The sequence below is a fragment of the Scyliorhinus canicula genome, chromosome 5, assembly GCF_902713615.1.
Source record: "Scyliorhinus canicula chromosome 5, sScyCan1.1, whole genome shotgun sequence".
Classification (NCBI taxonomy): Eukaryota; Metazoa; Chordata; class Chondrichthyes; order Carcharhiniformes; family Scyliorhinidae; genus Scyliorhinus; species Scyliorhinus canicula.
Genome location: NC_052150.1, coordinates 158,965,266 through 158,980,886, shown reverse-complemented (window position 1 = coordinate 158,980,886; position 15,621 = coordinate 158,965,266). Strand labels below are relative to the sequence as shown.

At 44.8% G+C, this 15,621-nt stretch overlaps 1 protein-coding gene across 4 annotated transcripts in view; it reads right to left on the bottom strand.

Moving 5' to 3' along the window:
- Positions 1-15,621, bottom strand: part of krit1 (KRIT1 ankyrin repeat containing) — a 75,287-nt gene that overhangs the window by 33,076 nt on the left and 26,590 nt on the right. For all 4 annotated transcript variants that reach the window (XM_038797912.1, XM_038797914.1, XM_038797913.1 and 1 more), the window contains 4 exons: positions 14,598-14,690; positions 10,469-10,598; positions 8,182-8,425; positions 2,222-2,337 (listed from right to left, as the gene is read on the bottom strand). In XM_038797912.1, the coding sequence (XP_038653840.1) occupies positions 2,222-2,337; positions 8,182-8,425; positions 10,469-10,598; positions 14,598-14,690 (583 nt within the window). The remainder of the gene's footprint in view (positions 1-2,221; positions 2,338-8,181; positions 8,426-10,468; positions 10,599-14,597; positions 14,691-15,621) is intronic.

The window sequence follows — 15,621 nt, the reverse complement described above, 5'->3', positions numbered from 1 at the left end:
CACATCAGCTGATTATGGTAGAGATTTCAATATGGTTCTGGATCCTAGGTTAGACGGTCGTGCCCTAGGTCCCTGAAGATTTTGGCGACTGCGAAAGAGTTTTTTATTTTTTATTTTTATTTTATTTTTTTAAATTTAGATTACCCAATTATTTTTTCCAATTAAGGGGCAATTTAGCGTCGCCAATCCACCTACTCTGCACATTTTTGGGTTGTGGGGGCGAAACCCACGCAGACACGGGGAGAATGTGCAAACTCCACACGGACAGTGACCCAGAGCCGGGATCGAACCTGGGACCTCAGCGCCGTGAGACGGTTGTGCTAACCACTAGGCCACCGTGCTGTCCCGACTGCGAAAGAGTTGATGGGATTCAAGGAATGTATGGCAGGGATGGACCTGTGGCGTTTGGAAAAGCGAGGTGTTCCATATAAATGTCAGGCGGCAAAGGAGTAGGCTGGGGGAGTTGTTTTCTGGGTGGTGGGGGTGAGTTTTCGCTATCTTGGGATACAGGCGGCGCAGAGTTGAGCCCAGCTGCAGAAGTTGAATTTGGCGTGATTGGTGGAGGGTATGAAGTCGGACTTCAAGAGATGGGATGTGTTGCCCTCATCTTTGACAGGGAGAGTACAGACAGTGAAAATGATGGTGCTGCCCAAGTTGCTGTTCGTATTTCAGAACTTCCCCATCTTTGTTCCCAAGTCCTTTTTTAGAAAGGTGAACAGGACGATTGAGGTTCATGTGGGCAGGGAAAGCCCTGTGGGTGAGGAAGATGTTTCTGGAAAGGGATTGACGAGGGGAGGGGAGGGGGAGGGACGGTCCTGACTTTGCCGAGCATGTTGAATTACTACTGGGCAGCAAACAAACATCACATTGGTTGGGGGGAGGGCGTGTAGGCGGACCAGTTTGAGAGCACGTTGTTGGCATGCCTGCCGTTCAGGTGCTCCATGAGCCGGTAGTGGTATCAACGTTGAGTACGCAACACTTCGGACTGGAAGGCATGTTGCTGTGGGTTCCGATATGTGACAACCATAGAATTGCGCCGGAGGGACGGACGCGAGGTTCTGAGGGTGGCAGCAGATTGGGATAGAGTACTTCAGGGACTTGTCTGTGGCAGGAAAGTTTGTAGGCCTGGAGTAGATGTATCAATTGCCTCAGGGAAATAGGTTCAGGTACCTGCAGTTGAGGGAATCGGTTAGAAAAGAGGTGCCGTCCTTTCCAGACCTGCCACCTTTGGTGCTTCAAGACAAGCTGTTGTCCGAACTTGACATTGGAGAGATGAGAGTGGCGGATATATATGCAGAGCTGGTGGATGGGGAGGGTGCACCTGTGAAGGTCAGGCGCAAGTGGGAGGAAGAGCTGGGAGCAGAGTGCGAATGCTTCCTCATCGTGTGCGAGGTTAAGCCTCATCCAGTTTAAGGTGGTGCACAGAGCCCACATGACGGTCTCGAGGAAGAGCTGGTTCTTTTCGGGGGGTGAAGGTTAGATGAGGTAGGTGCTGGCGAACCATGCGCATATGTTTTCAGCATGTCCGAAGGGGTTTTGGAAGGGGTTTTTAAGATGGATGGCTCAGAGACCGGAGGTGGTGATATTCAGAGTGTCAGACGATCCAAGAGTACAGGTGGGGAGACAGGCTGATGTCTTAGCCTTTGCCCCCTGATAGCCTGGAGACAGATTTTCTCTCTTTTCTCTCCCGACAGATGCTGCCAGACTTGCTGAGTTTTCCAGCATTTTCTCTTTCAACAGATTTTGTCGAGTTGGTGGGACTCGGAGCCGCCAAAAGCGAGGGTAAGGGTGAGCAACCTGGCCGAATATTTGCACCTGGAAAAAGTTAAGTTGACCATATTTGGGAGTGGAAGAGGGGTGAGGGGTTCACCCTGAAGTGAAGCCATTTATCGACTTCTTTAAACTGAATTGAAGCGTGGGGGGAGTTTTGTTTTATTGGGAAGGGTAAAAAGGAGGTGGGCTTTGGGTGACAGGGGTGGATTGTAAGTTTTGTTACCCGTTGCCTAGATTTAGCTTTTGTATATATTAAAAATGCCTTCAATAAAAATATTCCTAAATATTGTGCAGCGCTGTTAACAGTTGGCATTGACATGTATATCAAGTTGGTTTTTAATATCAAAATACAAATCAACATTAATTATCAAACCATATCGATGAGATCCCAACATGTTTTCAGCAATTCCAGACATTCAATTGAAATTTAGTCTATTTCTATACTTACTTGTCCTCCATTATGCTGCTCATACTACGCTGCCATTTTTCATGTTTTGGAATCTGTATCTTTGAATAATCAGGAGCTCCCAAACCAAAGTATGGGTTTATAACCACTTTATCTACCTACAAGTTGAATCATGGAAAAATAAAAAGGTAATTACCATATTAGCCACGACCTAATTAGATGACTGTCAACAGTTCCCAATTTCAGAATATAGGCAAATGTATCTTTAGAAATTGGGTATTTTTTACAGTTCCTAATATTTCACAAGAGTAAGGAGGAAAATTGTTTTTTTTAAATAAATTTAGAGTACCCATTTAATTTTTTTCCCAATTAAGGGACAATTTAACGTGGCCAATCCACCTAACCTGCACATCTTTGGGTTATGGGGGTGAAACCCATGCAAACACGGGGAGAATGTGCAAACTCGACATGGACAGTGACCCAGGGCCGGGATTTGAACCCTGGTCCTCAGCGCCGTAGGCAGCAATGCTAACCATTGTGCCACATGCCGCCCCATAAGAAGGAAAATTGACAAGAGTATCTTGAAGGAAATGTATTATTCTGCTCCTTTGCATTTAAAATAACGGCCAATGAAATGATTGCCGAGTGATGAAAGATTTGTTGCAAATCTTTATCAGTTCGACACGAGCAAACACAGCCATTCATTATTCCTATTTAGTTTATCCTAAAATATTGGACAGCCTCCGACTTCGAGTAAAAAATGACCAGATAATCAATTAAAACAAAAAATGGTAGAAAAAAATACAGATCAGCCAACAGCAATGGAGACAAGAGACATGTAAAAATTTTAAGCAAGGCCTTTCTTCAGTAATTAAAAATGCGAAAAGAAGCAAACATGTTTTTTTAAAAAGTGTTTGGGTAATAGGGCAGCACGTGGCACAGTGGTTAGCACTGCAGCCTACGCACCGAGGACCCAGGTTCGAATCCCAGTCCTGGGTCATTGTCCGCGTGGCGTTTGCACATTCTCCCTGTCTGCGCATGGGTTTCGTCCCCACAATCCAAAGATGTGTAGATTAGGTGGATTGGCCACGCTAAATTGCCCCTTAATTTAGAAAAAAAAATAATTGGGTACTCTGAATTTATTTTTAAAAATAAAAAGTATTTGGGGAAGGCGGAAAAACAGATGCTGTAAATATAGAAAAATTGAGAATTGGAAAAACCTGCAATCTGCTTAAAAGCAGGGGTGGAATTCTCCGACCCCCCGCAGGGTCGGGGAATCGCCCGGGGCCGGCGTAAATCCCGCCCCTGCCGTGGCCGGAATTCTCCGCCACCCAAGAATTGGGGGGAGCTGGAATCACGCCCCGCCACCCGGTAATCAGCGGGAGTGGGAATCACGCCCCACCAATCGGCGTGCCCCCCGCGGCGATTCTCCGGCCCGCGATGGGCCAAAGACCCGCCGCTGACAGGCCTCTCCCGCCGGCGGGAATTGGAGCACCTCTGGTGCCAGCGGGATTGGCGGCGCGAGCGGGCCCTCGGGGTCCTGGCCGGGGGGGGGGGGGGGCCATCGGACCCCGGGGGGTGCCCCCACGGTGGCCTGGCCCGCGATCGGGGCCCACCGATCGGCGGGCGGGCCTGTGCCGTGAGGGCACTCTTTTTCTTCCGCCGCCACAGCCGCCACCATGGCGGAGGCGGAAGAGCCCCCCCCCCCCCCCCCACCGCGCATGCGCCGGTGGTGACGCTAGCGGCCGCTGACGCGCTGGCGCATGCGTGAACCGGCGAAGACCTTTCGGCCAGCCACAACGCCGGGCGTCAAAGGCCATTGGTGCCGGTTTTGGCGCCAGTCGGCGTGGCGGAAACCACTCCGGCGCGGGCCTACCCCTAAAGGTGCGGAGAATTCCGCACCTTTGGTCGAGGCCCGACGCCGGAGCTGTTGGCGCCACTCCGCTACCCCCCGCCCCGCCGGGTAGAGGAGAATCTCGGCCCAGATTTTAAATGATGCAAAAGTTCACCTCCATCAAGTAAAAGCGAAAAGCAAGACTGCAAAAGAAACAAGGTGTGCAAAGAGCTAGAAGAATAAGCTGGTGAGCCAGAGAAGATAGGAAAAATGTATGCCCTCAAGAGCAAAGAAAATCAGATTACTGGTTTGGAAGAAAACAGGTAACTGTGACAGCCCTTTCTAGTTTTCCAGTGGTGTCCACAGAGTCATGATGGCAAGTTCACATAGGATATCAAAATTTACCAGCAGGATTGCCTTTAATTACTTTTAATTATTTTTGGAGAAAATAATTATGCACTGCATTGTCAGGAAGCAGAGGCAGTTTTATGTTTGTATTGTTGGATATTAAAAATAAGGTACCGGTTGGAGTTTAATTTAGTATTTCTGTGTAAGAAAGTGTTCAAACTTTAGTTAGATTCATGTTAAAGAAAGGTGTTTGCGAGCACGAGGGTTTTGGTTTAAATTTAAACTGTGCCTGCATTGCGATTTGAGAGTTTACAATACAAAAAGCAAACAAATCTAAAGACGGACTGAACAGTGGCTTAGTAACCAGGGATCACCTTTAGGTTAGGAAGGGTTTTTGAGTTTAGTTTTAACTGAACCCAAGGCAGTTCTCACAGCTCTGCCAGAAGCAGAACCAGAACAATGGAGTAATGGGCTAGAAAACAAGTCCCAGAAAATAAAGAACAGCTAGTTCTAGGAACCTGGGATTGAAAAGAGAGGCGTTTCCAGGAAGATTGAAGTCAAAGGAACAAAAGGGAACTGGAATTTGAACAAGGCACTGTTCATTGAAGTTAAATACAGAGCTGGAAAGTGCAGACCTGGTGAAGTTGCCTAGAGAAAAACTAAGGTGGGATTTAGCGAGACCGCAGGTTTTTGGCAGCAGAGGTGGCCCACCAGCAGGATCTTCTGGTCCCGCTGTGGTCAACGGGAAACCCGTGCATCATTGGTGGGACGGAATATCCAGCCGGCATGAACTTCCAGTAAATTCTGCCCCAAGTATCTGAAGCAATCCTAAAGGTTGGTATCCTTAGTATAGCGTATGAAGAAATATAGTGTTGTATTGGTGGATGGGTACCTGACAGATTGTGTGAAAACATGAATGCATGTGGCAATTCAAGACAAAGGAATACTGAAAGGAGAGTTGGAAATCCTGGACGTGCATCCTTGCTGAAAACAACTGAGAGAGAAAACAAAACTGTTGTTTGGAAGAAGCTTCTGGAGGTGGGTCTTTTCAAGAATGGAGTTTGGAAACGCTTGTGTAATAATCGTTTAAGGAGTTCTGAGGAGTTCAATTGGGGGATATCTGCTACTTGGTTTCAGAGTGGGGTGTCTGACCACAGTTAGCCTCTTGGAGTACATGGGACTGTGTATTTACTGAAAACATTATAACAATAAGATATATTTTGTAACCTGTGTTATCTTTAAAATTTGCAGATATAGTAACATAGAAAATAGGAGCAGGGGAGGCCATTTGGCTCTGCTCCGCCATTCATGGCTGATCATCCAACTCAATACCCTGATCCCACTTTCCCGTCATATCCTTTGATCTTCCCCAAGTGCTATACCCAACTGCTTCTTGTAAACATAATGTGGCCCCTGGCTCTGGACACTGCCACCGATGGGAAAATCGTTCTTGCATCACCCCGTCTAGTTCTGTTATAATTTTATAGGTTTCTATGCGGTCCGCACTCATTCTTCTGAACTTAGAGAACCTAGTGGCATAGTGTCACGACAACAATCTCTAACTCAATGTCAGCAAAACTAAAAAACTGGTCATTAACTTCAGGAAGCAAAATATTGTACACATCCCTGTCTGCACCAATGGTGCCAAGGTGGAGATGGTTGACGGCTTAAAATTCCTATGTGTGCCCATCACCAACAATCTGTTGTGGTCCATCCACGTCAACGCTATGACCAAGAAAGCTCAACAGCACCTATATTTCCTCAGGAAACTAAGGAAATTTGGCATGTCCATATTGACTCAAACCAATTTTTACAGATGCACCATAGAAAGCATTCTATCTGGATGGCACTGCTGCCTCACGGCGCCGAGGTCCCAGGTTCAATCCGGCCCCGGGTCACTCTCCGCGTGGAGTTTGCACATTTTCCCCTTGTCTGCGTGGATCTCACCCCCACAGCCAAATAAGGTGTGCGGGATAGGTGAATCGGCCACGCTAAATTGCTCCTTAATTGGAAAAAGAATTGTGTACCTCTAAATTTATTTTTTAAAAAGAAAGCATCCTATCTGGCTGCATCATAGTCTCATATGGCAACTGCTCAACCCAAGGCAGTAAGAAACTACAGAGTCGTGAACACAGCCCAGTCCATCACGCAAACCCGCCTCCCATCTATTAACTCTTTCTACACCTCCCGCTCCTTAGAAAAGCAGGCCGCATAATCAAAGACCCCTCTCACCCAGCTATGCTCTCTTCCAACCTTTTTCATCGGGCAGGAGAGACAAAAGTCTGAGAACACGCAGCAGCAGGTTCAAAAACAGCTTCTTCCCTGCAGTTACCAGACTCCTGAAATACCCTCTTTAGGACTGAACTGACCTCTTCACACATCTTCTCTACTGACTGGTACTACACTCCGTATGTTCACCCGATGCCAGTGCCTATGTATTTATATTTTCTTCATGTATGGCAACATTTGTCTGGACTGTATGCATAACAATACTTTTCACTGTACCTCAGTACATGTGAAAATAAATCAAATCAATCAATCAATCCAGTGAATACAACCCTAACTGATTAAATCTCTCCTCACAAGTCAGTCCTGCCATCCCAGGATTCATTCTGGTAAACCTTCACCCCACTCCCTCTATAGCAATAATATCCTTCCTCAGATAATACATTTGTGAAGAAGATAGATGAGAGTGAAGGAGTATTGGATTATAGTCAAACATTTCATGTTTAATAAATGTCTTTCTGTTGTGTCATGTGAGAGTACCTTTAAGAAACAGGTGTTTATCAAATAGCTGCAGTGGGTGTACCTTTAAGAAATGGGTGTTTGTCAAATAACTGCAGTGATGTCAGAGTGTGGGTGCAGCTGGGCTGACTGTTTTACTTGCGCTTTGGGCTGTCAGCTACAGGGCGTGTTTAGTTTTGTTTTGCAGATTGGGAACTGCATCCAGCAAAATCAGGTGTAATTCTGATTTCTTTCTGCATGAAAGGAATGTCTTCAAATCACATGCTAGTTTAAAAGTGATAACTGCTCTCAGTAGAGAATTTAAACCTGATGTCTGTGTTGAAGAGGGTATTTGTCTTATGGATGTTGCAAAGAAAGATTAAGGGTTACTTATAGAATATTGTATCTGTGGGGATTATTGGTGTTGATAGTTGTTAAGATGTTTACTGTGTGTTTAAAAATGTTAACTGGATTCATAAAATAAACATTGTTTTTGTTTAAAAATACTTAGTTCTCTGTTGCACCACACCTGTAAAGTGGGCACTTGTGCTCCCCATAACCAAAATCTATTTAAAGTTATGGATCAGGTGAATTACATGAGATATTTTGGGGTTCTCTAAACCCTGGCTGTAATTGTTGTGAAAAGCTAATTGGCAGTCCCATGGCTGTTCACCCATGTTTTCTAAAAAAAATAATTGAAAGAGTTGCGGGCTTTTGAGCCAGAGTTCCAGAGTTCAGAGACCTTCCCGTCCAACAGTAAAATCAACTGTGATCGTAACAACAGATAAAACACGTTCTGTCAGCATAACTAGGCAAGAACGTTTCAGAAAACCCGCAACATAACATTTGTTATGTGAAATGCCTTTCAGCCAACCTGCTTTCTAGTTGCACTCATAATTAGTGAAGCTATTGGAAATTCCTCACTGTACCACAGATGAATGAGAAAGAAAGAAAGATTGTTCATGGTGTTATGGTGACCTACTTCAGAAGCCAATGTAAACACATTATTATGTTTCTGTCAGAATGACTGAAACATGGTGGTTAATACTATAATTTTTTAAAACAGTACATTTATCTTAGCATATTGAGATCCTACCCTATTTGTGTACTGTAGGTCTGATCCAAAAAGAGGATTGTAGATACAGAGGTCAGCTTTCTCCAGCGCCAACATTTTGCTTCTCATCTCCAAGGCAGTGTAGCCAACATGCAATGAATTTTCAGGCTGATCCATTTCTTTGATGTAAACAGGGTTTGCAACACAAGATTTAATTCGATCAATTGGAGATGGTCTAAAAAGACCCGGAATAGCGTGGGAAATGGTGTGCTGCTCTGCCAACCATCTGTAAAGATATCAGGAAGACATACAAAAATATTTTAAGTAACCATTTCCAACAAGGTTTTTTTCATCTCTCCTTCCCCCGTTCCCCAATCCCAAGAGCATATATACCTGCTATAGTTGCACATATGCTAAGCACCCTCTGGTATCTGTTAATGGATATAAGAGTCTTAACTATGTCGGTAAGGGTATTGCCCAATATCTCGCCCTGTCTTTACTCAAAATAAAGATTTTCGGCAACTCTACCTAATTTTCCACACTCTGACATGGGCTGTGTCTGACCCCAGTTAGCCTATTGGTTTACAGGGTGTGGGTGTTTTGGGTGCGGTGTCCTGCACTGTTGGTTATCCGGAGTTAATAAGGTTTTAATCATGTTCAGCCAAATATGGTTTTCAGGATTTGTGTACAGTTTCCTTATTTTAATATATCCCTGGAGGGAGGAGGAGGGTGTGGGTGGAAGGGGAGGGTGAAGGTGGTAAGGTTAGTTTGTCCTTGCTACGTTCGAGGAAGGTTACTCATGGTCAGAGTTTTAAAATTTATTTTTGGCTGCACCTTTTTCTTCTTCAGGCCCAGGCGGACTGTGTATTTTCCTATTGAGGACTGGAGTTTGTTGAACTCCCCTTTAGAGCGGAGTTGGTCATTTCTCCTGATGTGGGTCTCCCACTTTGACTGTTTAACTGCTGTCAGAGCTCTTGTGAGTGAGGTCAGTCTGAATATCCTTTATTTGGTGGAAGGTAGTGTGTCTTGTGGGGTGGTCCCTCAAAAGAGGGAGGTTTTGTGAGGTTATGCACTTTAGTAGGAAGAATGGAGGCATAGATTATTTTCTAAATGGGAACAGGCTTTTGAAATCAGAAGCACAAAAGAACACAGGACTCATTGTTCAAGATTCTCTGAAGATTACTGTGCAGGTTCAGTCGGCAGTTAGAAAGGCAAATACAATGTTAGCATTCATGTCGAGGGCTAGAATACAGGAACAGGGATGTACTTATTATTATTACTACTTCTGAGGGGCTGGTTTAGCACAGTGTGCTGAACAGCTGGCGTGTAATGCAGATCAATGCCAGCAGCGCGGGTTCAATTCCCGTAACGGGCCTCCCCGAAAAGGCGCCGGAATGTGGCGTCTCGGGGCTTTTCACAGTAATTTCATTGAAGCCTACTTGTGATAATAAGCGATTATTATTATTATAAAACTCTGGTCAGACCCCATTTAAAGTATTGGGAGCAGTTTTGGGCCCCGTACCTAAGGAAGGATGTGCTGGCCTTGGAAAGGGTCCAGAGGAGATTCACAAGAATGATCCCTGGAATGAAGAGCTTGTCATAGGAGGAGAGATTGAGGACTCTGGGTCTGTACTCATTGGAGTTTAGAAGTATATGGGGCGATCTTATTGAAACTTACAGGATACTGAGGGGGCGTAGATAGAGTGGACGTGGAGAGGATGTTTCTACTAGTAGGAAAAACTGGAACCCGAGGGCACAGCCTCAGACTGAAGGGACAATCCTTTAAACTGAGATGAGGAGGAATTTCTCCAGCCAGACGGTGGTAAATCTGTGGAAATCTGTCACAGAAGGCTGTGGATGCCAATTAATAATTGATACCCAAATCAGGGATTATGGGGAGAAGGCAGGAGAATGGGGATGAGAAACACATCAGCCATGATTGAATGGTGGAGCAGACTCAATGGGCCGAATGGTCTAATTGTGCTCCTATGTCTACTGGTCGACATCTCTTCTCCAGTTTGGGGGTAGGGTATTGGTCCTGTTATTAGTATGTGGATTGGATGGTTTGGGGGGGGGAAGGAGGAGGAGAAGAGAGAGAGAGAGAGAGAGAGAGAGAGAGAGAGAGAGAGAGAATGGAGAGTATCATGTCCTGTATGGGACTGTACTGACTTAGGTTTTAGGATAGTACCAATGAAGGTTGGCTCTTCAAGGATTGCAAATGTATATTTGTTTTCACTATTTTTGATTCCAGTTTTTATAAACAACTCCTTGTGTACATTTGCAGCAATGCTGTACCACAGTGAAGGCTAATAAAATGTAGTGTACTTACTTATCCAAGGCAATGAGCATTTTTGCACTGAGTGTAGAAAAATGAGTGCTGGATTCGCTGCACACACGCATAATATCCTGGAAGCAGTAAAAACTTGGTGCTCCAAGGCAATAGGATATCTTATTGTTGTCTATAAATTATAGAACCATTAGTTAAATTAATAGCATAACAATTGGCACTTTACTCAACCTATTTATGCACATCATGATCAATACAATCAATTCTGTTATGGAAAAAAAATGTTAAATCTATCTAAAAGGGACTGGCCCGGTTCATATTAACATGGTTTGAACGACAAAATATATTAACAAAACTAGATCCGAATTTTTTCTGGTGGGGGACTAAAGACACCGGCAAGACCAGCTCCTCAGAGATCAGGGTGCTCTTTTTATAGAGTTACCAAATATCAAAGTTAGGTTGAGGGCCCCCACATCCAAAGACATTGTGAACTTCCGCAATAATGGGCAACACCCCCGACCTCGGAGGGGCAACCTCCCCCCAAATCACTCAATGTCCACGACACCACTGTACCACATGACCCAGGTATCGGAGTGACCCGTCTCCATCCCCATCCATCCTCACTGGTATTGAGGCATCACACCTCTCTCCGCCCCCCCCCCCCCCTTTCATGCCTATGGCCCCCTCAGACCCCGCCGCTTGGCAGTGCCCCTTGGCACCCTGACACTGCCCCGGCACCCCTGCAGCACCAAGATTGCCACTGATAGCCCTATCACCAACCATCCAGGGGCTCCAATGGCCTCCGAGCCCCCCGGATTGGTCATTACATCTAGTGTCCATTGATTGCTGCTGCACCAATGAATGCAAGATCCAGGAGACTCTGGCCTCGAATGGGCTGCGTATATTTAAATGAGTTTTAAGACTGCTGGGTGTGATCCAGGTCACGTTGGGCGCCACGGGCCGCAAGCATTGTGATGGGTTCGGCGCCCAGAGTGAACCCACGATTCAGTGCCCAGGGTGAACCCAGTTGAGCAGCTCATCGGTGCTGGGCACAAAGGCGCCAGCAAATTGGAGCCTGGGATCTAGTGCATTATTGCTGATTTTTCAGGGTTTAGCCTGAAATTAGCTGGCTTCAAGAAGGACATTTTCTTTTAACAGTGTTTGTTCGATGGGCCTCCCATTTAATCTGGAAGATGCGGCGGAGGTATTGCTATGGAATTTAGCACTCTTGCATGTCACTGACACAGTCCAGGTTTCACTGCAATACAGGCATGTGGTGATGACAACTGCTCCATAAATTAGAACACCTGGTCAGCCAAATATTCCACCACCCATATAAGTTGAAAGAGTCTCTCTGGAGTATGTTGAGCACTCCCCATACTTTGGCAGCCAGCTCCTCAAAAGGCTACGATTGAGGAGGTAGTCCAACAGCAGGTCAGCTGCACTAGCTCAGCTTATACGAGCTACGGCAGCGAATGTTTGACAACAAAGACCTCTGCAAGTATAACCACTTAAAGTCCAACAAAAGATAGATCAAGATTGTCACATACTATAGCAAACATGGCCACATACTATAGCAAACATGGCCATCAAATTATCTGAACATAGTACAGTACTTATTATGAAGTGGCAGGTGGCAATTGCTGGGTTAACCAAATCCCAAAAGGGAAATTTGACAAGTTGTTATGATTTTCGATTTGCATTTTATTTTTTAAAAATAAATTTGGAGTACCCAATTATTTTTTTTCCAATTAAGGAGCAATTTAGCATGGCCAATCAACCCAACATGCACATCTTTGGGTTGTGGGGGTGAAACCCACACAGACACGGGGAGAATGTGCAAACGCACATAGTCAGTGACCCAGAGTCAGAATTGAACCTGGGTCCTCAGCGCCATAGGCAGCAGTGCTAACCACTGCGCCGACATGCCAACCTCAATTTGTATTTTACTACGAGAAAATACATGCACTGAAATCAAGTGCCACAAATTCTAGTCGCGGTTTTGGAGATTTTAAATATTAAATTTAAATATTTACCAACAACAGACAAGAAAGCCTATAGTGATATTTGGGGTATCGGAGGATCCGGGAGTGCAGGAGTCGAACGAGGCCGGAGTTCTGGCCTTTGCCTCCTTGGTAGCCCGGAGAAGGCTCTTGCTAATGTGGAGGGACGCGAAGCCCCCAAGTGTGGAGGCTTGGATCAATGACAGGGGTTTCTTAGGTTGGAGAAGATAAAGTTTGCCTTGCGAGGGTCCTTGCAGGGGTTCTCCGGGCGGTGGCAGCCGTTCCTTGACTTTCCCGCGGAACGTTAGGTGGAGGTCAACAGCAGCAGCAACCCCCCTGGAGGGGGGGCGGGGGCTGATTTATTTTTCTTTTTGGAAGGGGCGCTCGCCCTATTTTGTTTTGAGTTGGGTGTTAATTTGTTAAACTGTTTAACGTTTAGAGGGTTAAGTTGTTCTGTTTGGTTGGCAGGTTGCCCTTTTCTCTTTGTATTATTTTCCTTTTTGGAGTGTTCTGTAAAACGTTTTGAAAAACTTTAAATAAATACATTTTAAAAAAAAACAAAAGACAAGAAAGCCTAAACATAAATGATTGCATTTACACAGTTAAAAATTAATCTTATTGGGTACGTTATTGTGGGTTTTTTTTTTTTAAACGTGTGGGTTGGATCTCTCTATTGTTGTTTAAAATGTGAAAATGTAAAAATTATAAATACCTCAATAAAATATTTTCTAAAATAAAATTAGTCTTGAAGAACATTTGCCCAACTGAGTCATACTTAAACGCAACAATAAACACTGCCTTAGGCAACAGTCCTTATAGAAATTTAGGGCGCTGTTCAGTGGCCTCATCACACCCGAATTTGTGTTGAGATGTGGCCGTGAATCTCGACGCTCGAAGCGGATCGGGAGGTCCAATGGAATCTCGCAAGACATTGCGATCTGGATCTCGCCCTCACTGGGCGTGACCCAGATCCCATATTTAAATGAGCCGTACAGATACTCCTGGCGCCCGGGACTCAACGGCTGGGCTTGAGACACCTCGCCAGGGCACCATTTAGTACTGGACCACACACACGTGGGCCAGGCACAACAGCACCTAGGGGAGTCTTCCAAGCCATTAGAGACCACTGGGTGGTCGGAGACAGGGGACGGTGGCACCCTGGCTCTCTCTCTCTCTGGCACTCGGGCACTGCCAGCCTTGGACCCTGGTAGTGCCACGCTGGCCCGGGGAATGTAACCAGGTAGAAGGGCTTCCCCAAGGTTTTGGGGGGGTGAGGGGGAAGAATGGGGACAGCCAGGTAAAACACCGCCCCGATCTGCGAGGAGTCTTTCCTGCTGGCGAGCTTCAGATCACCAGCAGGTAATCCCTCGAGTCGGGCAGCATGGTGGCACAGTGGTTAGCACTGCTGCCAACAGCACTGAGGACCCGGGTTCAATTCCGGCCCCGGGTCATTGTCTGTGTGGGGTTTGCACATTCTCCCAGTGTCTGCGTAGGTTTCACCTGGTTATTTCTCGGTTAGCAGGTCACTGTCAAAGGCTGAGGACATTATTCTTTCTTAACTATGCTAACTTTTAAAATATATATATTTGACAGGTTTTGTTGTTTCCACTAATGTCACATTTCCCCACATTGTCTTGATACGGGTGCACATACTGGTGCACATAAAATTCATTCCACAAACGGATGGAAGAGATTAGAGGAAATACTGCAAACCATCCCCACGGATTTCATACGAAAATCCAAAGCAAGGTCTCTTGCTTTGTTGTTTTTAAAAATAAAATTAAATAAATAATGATCAAATTATTTTACTATACTATGGGGCAAGCATTCCAGTCAGTTGCCTATTCTCAGTTTTTCAGTGACAAAGTGATTTTCGGGCAGCAGTGGATAATTTGTATAATAACCTTTCTGGCTCCAGGTTTGCTCTAAACTTAACAATGTCAATCTCATATTTGCTTTCAAACCCCATATTATCAAAATATAGCACTATAGACATTACTAAATTCATTATCCAAATTATCTGTCAAGTTGCCCTTTGGCAACACTGCCATTCAGTTGTATATTAATAGTTTCACCTATATAATTGTGACATGTGGTTTCATTGTTTCCTAGGGTTTATAATAAAACACACTAAAAATGAACTGAAGCATTGCTGCTTTTAATTTTACCTTTAACTGCTGCTGGTACAACATAAAGTGTAGCTGCTCTGCAAGCATTCTCCCCATGAACAGGGAATTCTTTTATCAACACCACTCGTTTACCTGACAGAAAAGGGACAATATTTTAACAGCAAGTCACATGCATATTTATAAACAGCTTATTAATATGACATCTGCTATCACATTTGGTCACTCATCACATATTTTGTCACTAATGTCAATTGTTGCTTTTTGTATGCTCAAGTCTGTGCACACGTGTCATGGTGTCACTGCACTATTTGGCCACTTGATAGCACCATAGCCAGCCTGTGAACATAATTTTATACGAGTGTTTGGAAAACTCCTAGCCTCAATTGTTCAATCTCCAAGTCTTACAGGTTTTTAATCTTTCTGAACTCCAACCAATCTTTGAATTGGGGAAACATCAATAATAATTTAGATTTGATCAAAATGTGAAGACACGTAATTCAATGAGAGTAATACATCACAATTGTATCCAAGTCAATGTTTTTATGGGAAGTTATAGGGTAGATAAGGAGAAAATAGACAGTTGGTAAGTGAAGGACATAGATTGAAGATGATTGACAAAAAGATGAGGAGGTGGGAGGCAGTACATATTACCTTTTAAGCAACAAGTTATGGTCTGGAATGTACTGCCTTGGAATGGGGGTGGTGGAAGTAAATTAGTAGATTCAATGGTAACCTTCAAAAGGGAATTGGATATACAATTAAAAATGTGCAGGACCGTGAGGAAAGAGCAGGGGAGTAGGACGAATTGGCACCTCTTTCAGCAAGCTGGCGCAAGCACAATGGACCAAATGGCCTCCTCCGGTGCTGTATAATTTTAGAATAGTACGGTCAAACAAATGAAATTCTGATCATCAGAAAGGGAGTGAGACATAACATGAAGCAGGCCAGGTTAGTGGGCCCGTACACCAGAAGATTTTAACTGCTTCAATTGAGGAAGAAAACAGTGAAAAGTTAAGGCAGTCAAGCAAGAGAGTAGATTTTATTGTTTCAATAGTGGTTCAAA